The 11,087-nt window shown below is 49.4% G+C and overlaps 5 protein-coding genes across 7 annotated transcripts; 3 read left to right on the top strand and 2 right to left on the bottom strand.

Moving 5' to 3' along the window:
• Nucleotides 1-21: 21 nt before the first annotated feature.
• Nucleotides 22-1,341, top strand: FOXG_20611 (uncharacterized protein). Of its 2 annotated transcripts, none has more exons than XM_018400903.1 (2): nucleotides 22-571; nucleotides 758-1,336. In XM_018400903.1, exons 1-2 carry the CDS (start codon nucleotides 251-253, stop codon nucleotides 1,043-1,045), a joined length of 609 nt encoding a protein of 202 aa, XP_018250232.1. In that variant the 5' UTR covers nucleotides 22-250; the 3' UTR covers nucleotides 1,046-1,336. The 2 variants fall into 2 exon arrangements, with proteins under 2 accessions (XP_018250232.1, XP_018250231.1); XM_018400902.1 differs by having other exon boundaries at nucleotides 79-718; nucleotides 758-1,341.
• Nucleotides 1,342-1,375: 34 nt separating this feature from the next.
• On the bottom strand, nucleotides 1,376-2,200 carry FOXG_20610 (uncharacterized protein; the record flags this gene model as incomplete). Its single annotated transcript, XM_018400901.1, has 1 exon — nucleotides 1,376-2,200. The coding sequence occupies one exon, from the start codon at nucleotides 2,198-2,200 to the stop codon at nucleotides 1,376-1,378; it is 825 nt and encodes a 274-aa protein (XP_018250230.1).
• A 1,214-nt stretch (nucleotides 2,201-3,414) lies between these two features.
• On the top strand, nucleotides 3,415-4,131 carry FOXG_11832 (uncharacterized protein; the record flags this gene model as incomplete). Its single annotated transcript, XM_018391564.1, has 3 exons — nucleotides 3,415-3,489; nucleotides 3,548-3,851; nucleotides 3,908-4,131. The coding sequence occupies 3 exons, from the start codon at nucleotides 3,415-3,417 to the stop codon at nucleotides 4,012-4,014; spliced, it is 486 nt and encodes a 161-aa protein (XP_018250229.1). The 3' UTR covers nucleotides 4,015-4,131.
• Nucleotides 4,132-6,191: 2,060 nt separating this feature from the next.
• Nucleotides 6,192-9,384, top strand: FOXG_11831 (uncharacterized protein). The gene has a single exon (XM_018391563.1). The coding sequence runs from the start codon at nucleotides 6,632-6,634 to the stop codon at nucleotides 9,221-9,223; it is 2,592 nt and encodes an 863-aa protein (XP_018250228.1). The 5' UTR covers nucleotides 6,192-6,631; the 3' UTR covers nucleotides 9,224-9,384.
• FOXG_11830 (uncharacterized protein) lies at nucleotides 6,333-11,082 on the bottom strand. 2 transcript variants are annotated; one of them, XM_018391561.1, is made up of 3 exons: nucleotides 10,837-11,044; nucleotides 10,567-10,788; nucleotides 6,333-10,518 (listed from the first exon to the last, which is right to left on the bottom strand). In XM_018391561.1, the coding sequence occupies exons 1-3, from the start codon at nucleotides 10,993-10,995 to the stop codon at nucleotides 9,484-9,486; spliced, it is 1,416 nt and encodes a 471-aa protein (XP_018250226.1). In that variant the 5' UTR covers nucleotides 10,996-11,044; the 3' UTR covers nucleotides 6,333-9,483. The 2 variants fall into 2 exon arrangements, with proteins under 2 accessions (XP_018250226.1, XP_018250227.1); XM_018391562.1 differs by having other exon boundaries at nucleotides 6,333-10,788; nucleotides 10,837-11,082.
• Nucleotides 11,083-11,087: the final 5 nt, after the last annotated feature.

Raw genomic sequence — 11,087 nt, 5'->3', positions numbered from 1 at the left:
CCGTGAACCGAGATTAGTGTATTGTTCACAGGGCTGCTAGACGAGCATGTCACTGCTGCATCTAAAAGTAGAGTCATCATAGGAATACACAAACACATAAAAGAGCTGGATATCCTCTCCTCAAACTGCTTTTCCTTTCTGCTCTTCAGTCACTCACTCACATCCACTCTTTACTCGCAACTTCTCCACGCTCTTTAACAAGACAACAGTCCTTCTTTAGTTCCCTTTTCTTCAAAAACAAACCGCCAACATGAAGCTGTCTGCTGTCACCCTTCTCACCCTTGCCACTGGCATCCTCGCCGCTCCCGTCGCCGAGGCCAACTACGACGTCTCTTACTCCAGCTATGAGGCTCCCAAGGCACCCAAGCCTCACTATGAGAAGCCCAAGCCTAAGCCTCACCACGAGAAGCCTAAGCACGAGTACCCTGCTCCTCACCATGAGAAGCCTAAGCCCAAGCCTCACCCCAAGCCTCACTACGAGAAGCCTAAGCCCAAGCCTCATCCCAAGCCTGCTTATGAGGCTCCCAAGCCGGCTCCTAAGCCTCACAAGCCCGAGTACACCAAGCCCAAGGCTCCCAAGCCCCACAAGCCCGAGTACACCAAGCCCAAGGCTCCCAAGCCTCACAAGCCCGAGTACACTGCTCCTAAGCCTGTGAAGCCCAAGTACACCAAGCCTGAGGCTCCCAAGCCTCACAAGCCTGAGTATACCAAGCCCAAGGCTCCCAAGCCTCACAAGCCTGAGTATACCAAGCCCAAGGCTCCCAAGCCTCACCCCAAGCCCGCCTACGAGGCCCCCAAGCCTGCTCCTAAGCCTCACAAGCCGGAGTACACCAAGCCCAAGGCCCCCAAGCCCCACAAGCCTGAGTACACTGCTCCTAAGCCTCACCACGAGAAGCCCAAGCCTCACCCCAAGCCTACCTACCAGGCTCCCAAGCCCGCTCCTAAGCCTCACAAGCCTGAGTACACCAAGCCCAAGACCGAGAAGCCCAAGCCTGCTCCTAAGCCTGAGTACAAGGCTCCTACCTACCAGGCTCCCCACTACTAGATTCGCTCATCGACGATGAAGGATAGTAGCTGTTTGTGCTGTGGTTATTGAGTGGGTGACTCGTGCTGATTCACGATCATGGTATATGACCTGTGTGTGAAAAACGCATAGCGAGAGGACGGCGCTGGACTTCTGACTTATGAGAGATTCTGGAGGGATGTCAGATATGTGTTTGGATGGATGGACTTTTGACATATTCTTCTTGTACTTTATTGGCCTATTAGTTATTAATAACTCGTCCGGATAACTGCGTTGTTTAACTCTACTCTCTTTCCCTGTGAATTATACACCTTGAAGTATCAGTACTCTCTTTGCTTGACTGTCTTCCAGCTAGAAGCAATACCCCCATAAGCGGCGCTCAATTTCCAGGTCAAGTGTAAAATCACCGAAAATTTCAAAGATTCGATTAACCACTGCCAACCACCTCTTGTGGAGCTTGGTAACATAATGCGCTTTGGTATACTCCCAGCAATCCGAAAACCATCCAGAGTTCTCCCGGTCCGCGATACCCGAAATCCGACCGTTGTGCATCAAAACGTTCCGCATGTTGATGTCGGAATGCGTGAACCCAATGTTATGGCCCGTGGAGTCAAAGCCATCTGGTAGCGCGGGTGTTCGCAGTATATTGTTGAAGTCTTCTTCATCGGTACAAGGCTCAAAGAAATCACCACGTTCCTTGTCATAGTCGTGAGCCGCAATGATCCGGTAGTCATAATATTTTCCACCAATAGCATTGCTTATTTCATACTTTGGCGTTCCGTGTCTTGAGATTGAGCGCAGTTGTGTCAGGTATCTCTGCATATCATGAGTGAGGATATCGAGATCATGATCGCTCAGTATGTCAATGTACGAGCCCAAGCGCTGTCCCGGTAAGGTAGCGGCCAACATATAAGACGTTTCAGTGTCGGACAATAGATATAACGGACGAGGGACTGGAACTTGGGTTTGGCTTCGTACAAGCTGTGGTGCCCCGAACTCAATTTTCAGTGCTTGATGGTCTTCAACGCTCTTCGTCTTCAGATACATGCCAAAAGGGAGCTGTTGAACCCTCAGGCCACAAGATGACCCGTAAACACGAGATCCGAGAGAGCTTAAAAAGTGGTAGATGCGTATACGGAAAGAGACTGGCATAAGGCGACACATTGAGGCGATCATTGGAGCGACCTGCTCCGATAAATGATGCCAAGGCGAGAAAGATAGTAGACTGGTAGCTGGGAGCTCGTGTCTACTTGCAATCTCTCAAGCAACAAGAGCCCATCGTATAGATTTGGAAAATCTTGATGTAGCTAGTAATAGACTGACGTCTGGGGTCTCGATGCCCGAGTTGGAATGATCCGTAAAGCTACACCATTGTATCCTGGGAATCCTTTCGAGAAGAGGAGGTTGATTTGGACCTCCAATCGTAACCTTCGTTACACAATACTGCAGCAGCGTGAGCGGACATTCGGTGCGGGAATGAAGAAGTATTTACGTTGGAGACTTTGGCGGGAGTAAAGCGAAAGTAACCTTGAGATACAGCTTCTGCTACAGGCTGGCGTACAAGTCAGTGATTTCGGGCATCATCATGGCTAGAAGTACCATGAAGAAGTCTCTCTTATATATCAGAGCCAAGGAAGACGCCAAAAAGCTCGTGCAGCAGCTCCGGTTGATTAGCTGAAACTCGTTTGGGGGAAGAGGAGAGGTTTGGGGATACAGCTCACATCTTGTAGCCTAATCAGGAAAGATCGGTGTCACAACCAGCGGATCCATGAATGATGCTTTGAGACCAGATACAACATTTAAAATCATCTCTTTTTGATACATCTGCGACGATGCTTTCGCTCGGATTTGCTTGTTGTGCGAGTTGGTCAATGACTGATATGCTCAGTATAGGCTCTTGTGAGGATAACGCTGAAGGTGCCTACCACTTCCAACTAGTTTTTCCACTCCGATAGAAGCGGCATCAAATCGTAGTCTTCTTGTCCGTCGATGCATCTTTGGAGCATGTATCGGGCAGTTGCTTCGGGGTCAACTGAGTCGTGCAGGAAGGATTCCAGGAGTTGATCATCAGGATGTTGGAGTCCGTAGCTGCGCACTACAGCGAAAGTCTGTTCACGTCTACTTTGACTTTCTGCCATTGCCAAGGACCTCAGTTGGTAATCGAAGGATGATGGTGAAATCGTGAAGACGAGCGGGAGTGTTGGTTGATGTCGCGCACCCAACAGCCATTATATAACACTGCTGCCTAGAGAAGTATTACAATCTCATGATACCTGCCCAAGTCTTTCTACCCACTGACTCAAAGTTATCTTATACCTAATCACATCATTTCGAAGTGACAATATTTTAGAGCACTTGCTCCTAGCATTAACACAGTCTGGGGGGTAACTATGTCGCTGAACGGGAATCTAGAGAGCTCCTCGATATACATTGCCGTGAAGAGCCGGCCTTCTCCAAGAGAATATGTACGTCAAGTCTCTTGTTCTCGGTAATTATGTTTACTGTCCAAGTTGACTTCAATAGCACTGGGGACTAATTGTCACTGATGACATTGGGCGGCCCGTTCTTCATCACGCGACGAACCTTACGGGACCTTGGAAATACGAGGAGAGACGGAACAAATCGGCTATTGACCTAACTCTGATCGTACTGGTCAAAGCGAGCGGCGTCTCCAACGTGCCACGCACCACGCAGATCATCCAGTCAGTTCCTGCAGATGGTAAGCCATCTCGTCGAACTGGAGCGGCATTCACGTGCCGAGCCTGGGTCAAGGATGCTCTAGTCGAACTACACGAAAAAGGAGAGATCTTTCTTGCCGATGATATTGGTACGTAGAGGCAGGAGCTCCGAGAGATGCAGCGCTTATGCTGACCTATGGTATAGAAGTGATTGAGACAGAAGCAATAGCATATGCCGAGAGGTATGCTGCCGACAGCGAGCAGGGCAAGGGGACAGCAGTTATCAATAGTGCTTTTGCGTTGAGTTTGTAGCGACCACCTATTAGAGGCGTGGAAAGCGTACTTGCATATCAGATAACTGTTAAACTGTTGTTTGTATTTTACTAGGGGTGATCCTAAAATCCCTATCTAATGTCAATAACACCGCGGTTGGACTCGACTCGGGCGCTAAGTGGCCGAACGGCCCGCTGTAGCCGGCTTTAGCAACCATGGCATACTCAGATATGGTCGCGTGCTACTCAGGGATATTTCTGTTTGTGTCTCTAAGGGGAGAAAAAGGATAGTCGGAAGTGACAGGTGTAATGAAAGGATTTAAGGGGCAGAACACAGTCACCAGAAGAGTGCACACAGAGTTCGGGGTTTCTTGCCCAAGCAAGAATGGAACTTTTGCAAGAACAATAAGGTTAAAAACAAGCGCTTGCTATCTAGGTATAATGCAGTGGGAAGGATCTCGTAACTGTGATCTTACATGCAGCTGGAATACGGGGTCGGCCGAGTGTTGGATCAGACGGTTTTTATTACTAGGGCGGAATGGGTCAATACGAAGTCACAGTACTAGTATTGACAATGCAAGAGAAATACATGGCAATGCGCTGTACAATAATGCTGAGCCACGGAACCAAGATCCGTGATGAAGGTAATTGTCTTTTTGACGATGACCGAAAAGCCATGCGGGGTCCAACATAACCTGGAACTCTAGACATATTTTCCTTGTCGAAGTTGCATAAGACCACTTATGCTGGACCTATGTATAGATTCCGAAGGAGCTGTCATTTCTCTCGTATAACATGTGAAGGCAATTCCGAACCCCTGGATTTGACAGCCTGCATGTCAAACCACCAAAATTCGGTAAGTGCAGACCTTCCGGGATACCGAATCCACAAAACGCGGACCGCGATGCGCTAAGCTCAGTAGCGGAATGATAGTTACCCATGGCATCATGAACCATTAAATACGAGAAGGCCATTCAGAGTGTATTCCCAGCTGGAGCTCGTGATCATTTTCTGTTTTGGTGTTAATGCGAGGAATAGTTCTGACTACCCTGGACTGACAGTTCAAGCAGCCAATCACACGTGAGACGTTTCATTTCCGTGTATCCGGCCGGTAGAGTCTAAAGTCCCTCCGGAGAAACTTTCTAGTGATTCACTGCAGCGCAAATAGACACTCATGAGCAGCACAGAGTTTCTATCGCGTTTCCCAGCCGTACAGAATTATCCAATGACATCAATACCGAAACAAGGGATAAAAACCTGAGCAAATCACAAAGATTCTGGCGTTTAGCCGCGATGCACCAATTCTTCTTAGTGGGATGATCTACTGCAACCCTTCACTGTCACGCTTCCCCACTGCCCCAGGGCCCAGACTCCCAGGACATCCCCTGCAAGTTTGATGCCGCTATTCCACGACAAGAACAACATTTCCGATGTAGCCGGTCCCTTGGTTTTAGCCACCTTGGCACCTTCCTTCGCGAGAGCAGAAGGGGACCTTTTTTTTATGATCTACACGAAGAGGAAGTGGCTGACGTTGGATGGAAGGATTGCCAGCGCAGAGGCTGAGCTGGTTAGGCTGAAGCTGTTGGTAGGTAGAACTTATTATGACTCAGGCCATTTGGGAAGCGATGACCCCACCAATTTCGCTCGTTTATGCAATGTCCTTTGAAACGAGGGATAATGGATGCGCTTCGTTCTGTTTCCCATTATATCTACATACCGAAGATGAACATTGACTTTCACTTCGGATAACGGCTTGGAAAATCCCTACCTAAACCATGTGAAGGAAACCTTGTTGCCATCTGGCATGCTACTGAACTGTACCTTGGGGTATGACGAAAGAGTCAGTGAAAAGGGTGCAATGACACGACATGACTTGACAATTCAGTGTTAGGGCTGCAGCTCCTCCTCTCATTTTCAGGTCCAGATTCGGGAATAACCGAGCAAGGGTTTTCTTCCTCTTCTTCCTTCTCTTTTAGCGCCCAACGGAGTCTCGGCCACTATGCAGCAGAAAGAAATTGGTCTCGTGATGCGACCTCGGTACAACAAGATTAAACGAGCTCCTACGGTCCATCATACCATAACATGTTAGCCTCCGTGTACCCCACCAGAGTAGCCTAACACTGCCCCCTTTTTTCTCAGTGGGCTTAGTTGAAACTCGGCTCCTCGGCTCGCCCTAAAAACAGGTGAATTCCGCGTCTCCGCCAATCACGCGCCGGCAAAGCATAAGCAGACGGTGCCGGAAATCCGTAACACGAGATTACCTAGGCCAGAGGAGCTAGGCTAGACCAAAGCAAAGAGGAAACAACGCACGCGAGCTCTTCTTTTTTATTTTGCATAACGTAAAGGGGGGCGCTTTTTTTTTTTTACACTCGGTCAGAGCTTTTAGGTAGACGCCGCAGCTAATTAAAAAGCCATAGACGATGATGGCAGAAAATCTGTTATAATAGTCCCGGCTTCCCGGTTGTTTCTCCACATTTTCGATTTCCTGTCTCGAGCTTCTTGTCTTTTTCTTCTAGAACAAAACGGCGATCATGGTGCTTGGCTTTCAGCTCTGAGGTGACATTTTTTCTTATAAGCATTATATGTGATCAGTGTGATTCCTATACTCTCATTCATTTATCTTATCCTTTTTTAGCCTCTACGGCTGTCTATCAAACATGGTCTGCATACCTTCTTGGCTCACGAGGTTGGGCGCTCGTCTTGCCAATCGCCCATTCATCTTTACTTTTGCCGTCTCAGCCCTCTTTGCATCCAAGCTCGCCCACATCCACAGCCACCGAAACGCCGTCGCTACCGGTCGATTATTCACCTTTTTCAGTACATTCTTCGTGCAAGATATTCTCGTCCTTCTTTTAATCCGACTCCTCCTCGATCAATGGTCTCCCAGGACCCAAATACTACACTACGCCACTACAGCAGTCGCTGGTTTATTAATATTATACAACGTCGCTCTATCGTTAATATCCATTACTTTTTACCTCGTCTCCGGCGCCGAGATTCACTGGCGAAACCTCAACCTTGTGTCGGACCCTACTTCAAGAGCTATCTTCCTTTCTGGTCTCGTGACCTTCATCTTGGTCACTTCTTGCTTGATCGTCCTTGCTTGGCTGCTTCAGAATGTGTGCTATAGAGTGTTTGGGTGGGGTGCGGATATGCTCCATTTCCCTTGGGCTATGGCGCGAACTGCGACAAACCGATTCTTGAGGAAGCGAAACATCTACAGTCCTCTTCCCGATCCTGAGCCTGTCATTGCCGAGGAGAACCAGTACGACGATGTTGATGATGAGGCTTGGCTGGAGGACTTTGTCGAGCATGGCAAATCGCAAACTCTGTATTCTCGAATCTCCCAACGAGTCAGCACTTTTGGCGTCCGAGTGCAGCCTTCTACCGTGAGGCGCATTCATTACGGCATGCCATACTTCTTTTGGTCTCTCTTCACTATCGCCATGATTGTCTTGTTACTCGAGCGCCCCGATGATCGCTCTCTCCTCTTCCTCTCATGGACCACCGGTCTCCTTCCCTTCGTCGACGTCTCATCAACCGCACCACTCCTCGATCAACTCCCTTCCAAGTTCGAACAAGTCGGCATCCAGCACCAGTGGGATGAGAAGTCAGCCCTTGGCGAGCCCCCAAAGATGGATTGGCTGCCTAAGGGTAAGCCTCTGGCTGGCTTTGAGGACTGGTATACACCCAACGAGCTTCACTACAACGCCGCCAAGGATCCCATGAAGATCTCCAACCTCGACCAGCCTGTGCTGGAGGAGCTGAAGGATAAGCTCAAGGATGTCTCTGTCAAGCATGTCATGCTCTTCCTGCTCGAAAGTACCAGGAACGACATCTTCCCCTTCAAGAAGGGTGGTCATATGTGGGAGAAGTTCAAGGATTCTTACCCCGATAAGAAGATTCCTGAGGATGTCGAAGAGAGACTCAAGAACTTGATGCCTAATGCCCGATATGTCACTGGCGATTACGATGATGGTTTCAAGCACGACAAGACACCTAAGCGTGGCGGTGCTCATTTCAGCAACGCCTACACCTCCGGCACTTACACTCTCAAGAGTCTCGTCGGCACTATCTGCGGTCTCAACCCCCTCATCGCCGACTTCAACCTCGATTACAAGCGTCACATCTACCAACCCTGTCTCCCTCACATCTTCGACGCCATGAACAAGGCCGAAGACGAGTCAGCTGCCAAGTGGAAGTCATACTTTTTCCAGACCGCCATGATCCACTACGACAACCATCACAAGCTCATGGCTGCCTGCGGTTACCCCGAGGAGAACACCCAGGACCGAGACTCCCTTCGCAGCGAGAACGCCAAGCACCGTGTTGATCTGGAGGACATTAACTACTTTGGCTTCCAGGAGGACCCTCTTGAGGATTACATGCGCGATGCCTTTAATGATGCCAAGGAGAACAACGGTCGTGTCTTCCTTACACATATCACTAGCACGAGTCATCACGCTTATGGTATTCCTAAGAATGAGACGTACACTGCTATCGGAGCTGGCAAGGACATTGATGAGATGTCGCATTACGCCAACGCTGAGAGCTATGATGATAAGTGGATTGGTAAGGTTCTCAAGATGTTGGATGATCAAGGTGTTGCAAATGAGACTCTCATCGTCTTCCTTGGTGATCACGGTGTCTCGCTGGTTGAGAATGGCAAGGCCTCTCCTTACTACAACCCTAGCGTTGGATCAGATCATGTCCCGCTTGTTTTCTCTCACCCATCTCTTCCCGCTTTCAACGTCGAGCACGCCGTTCACTCCACCCAAGTTCTACCGACCATCCTGGATCTCATGCTCGAGAGTGGCTCATTCGAAGGCGTTAGTCGCAAGGCCGCTGAGTCGCTCGTCGGAAATTACGAAGGCCAGTCCCTCTTGCGCCCCATGCAAATGGTCAACAACCAAACAGGCCAAGCCCAATGGCATTTCACCGTCGTCAACCCCGGCCGAGCCATGCTCAACGTGCGTGACGTCCGCTATCCCGACCGTCACCTCAGCGTCCCTCTCATCGACAACACCGAGTGGCGCCTCAGCGACCTCTCCGTCGACCCCTTAGAAAAGGACCCCATCCAGGCCTTTGACTATCTCTCCTTCTTGGACTCTGTGGAGAAGAAATGGGGTGTTGAGTGGGCGCAGTGGGTGGAGGAGGGTGCTTTCATGACTAGGTGGCATGTGCAGGAGAATGGAAAGCGTTGGCGTTATGAGCGAAATCCTAATGTTCAAGAGACAAGGGATCAATAAAAAAAAACTGGGGAGTTTAGCGGTATAAATAATGAAGATGTATGAATAGTTTGCATTTTAGAGTTTTGCATGGCGATATCCATTTACTACTAGTTTTGGTTTATTGATGCCTCTTGTCGTGAAGTCTGAGCCTCATCGCATTGAAGGATTGTGAGATGTCACCATGCTGATCATTCACTCAACAGAGTATATGATTCCGCAAGGTGACGGGCAACATCTTTCGCTACAGTTTCGCGAGCTACAAAGTCACGAAGACATCATCATATTAACAAGTCAACATGAAGACCACGAGACTTGAGCTCGTCCAGTATCAAGCGCTCCATAACGCAACTCCTCGTATACCCCCACCAATTTCTTTCTTTTGACAGTAGAATCTGCGCGGCACGGTAAAAGTGACACAGTAACACGAGAATTCTCGAGTCTCCATCACTGATCCAGCATGCAATCGGTCCAGAACAAAGAACCGGAACCCCAAAGAACAGCTCCTCAATATCGGCGCTGATAGAAGTCATGTCACAGCGTATGGGGCCTGCCGCGAGCAATGCGCAGCACAGAAGAGGAGATATTCGGTGCAAGAGGGTTTCGAAGACTGAGCGGTCTGATTGGGATGATAGAACCATCGAGGCAGCGGGGTGAGTAGGGGAGGTAAACTTGTCAGTGACATCGGTGATGACCTCTTTGAGATGAGTGAGTGACTGGTTGTGTGTATCCTCCTCACACGATTCTTCTGCTGGAGGAGACTTGGGGGAAGTATGCGGTATCTGATTCTCCATGCCCAGAAGAAGTCGCCAAGCGCACGACGTCGGCTCGTCACTCTTCAGAGGGCCACTCTCCCCCTGATACCGAGGATCATCCCAGATGTCCATAAGCAAACCAACAAAACGCTCCGGATCATGACCCCAGGAAACAAGAGCCTGTTCGATATGAAATCTCGGAGAATGCCTCGCGACGTCAGCGAAGATGCTCCCCTGATCAATGAAGATGGGCATCGACCGAAACCAGAGCTCAATGATTCCAGGGGTCAGGAAGAATAATTGGTCTTTCGAAAGGTCTAGTTTGGTCTGGCCGTGGAGGAAGTCGAGGTCGAACCATGATATGTAATTGACGAGGAGGGCTGTTCCCATGAGTGCTTCGCAGTTCTGCTTGTTAAAGGGGCGGGATAAGTTTTTGCGAAACAATTGCACGGTTTTGGCCATTAGATGCCCTGAAGCATCCCTGTATTTGGGTTCGTGGGGGCAGAGGGAAGAGAAATGCATTGCTGAAGTGCAGAGGATGGCCGACATGACAAAATCTTCCTATTGTATGTCAGCAAATGTATAACAAATGTGGGTTTGTAGCTGTACATGGAAGGCTTGCTGCATGACGACGGGCCAGATCTGGGGAAATGCAAGGGTCGATCGGGTTTCTTTATCCCAGTGATGGAACAACTCGAGATGCATGAGGTTGATCCACGGAACCGGGTCAATTGCCTTGGCCACGATGGGAATAGCAACAGAGATATGATGTGGCTGGAAACACTGCTCATTGCGCTGCAGGCAATTCGTACAGGGCACTCTCTCATCACACTACACGCTGTCAATCCAAGCCTCTCATATCACCAAGGGTAGTCATACCTTGACCTTCCGTCGCTTACAAGTATCGCAACCCTTCCGACTCTTCCGATGGGGTCGTTTCTTCCTTGGCTGATCCAACGCCCCAAACGTCTGTATCGAGGGACTCTGGCCACTCGTTCCTGGAACGAGGATGGTATTGGAAAAGCGCGGGGATGTCATGGTATTGTGTGATATGTTTTGGGAGAACGAGGAGAAGTGGGAGAGTGCGAGAGTCTGGTTTTGACGCATCTCATTAGGCGGAGGGAGTCAGA

This window comes from Fusarium oxysporum, chromosome 10 (assembly GCF_000149955.1).
Source record: "Fusarium oxysporum f. sp. lycopersici 4287 chromosome 10, whole genome shotgun sequence".
Lineage (NCBI taxonomy): Eukaryota > Fungi > Ascomycota > Sordariomycetes > Hypocreales > Nectriaceae > Fusarium > Fusarium oxysporum.
The sequence above is the reverse complement of the archived record's forward strand: the minus strand, read 5'-3'. Positions and strand labels throughout refer to the sequence as shown.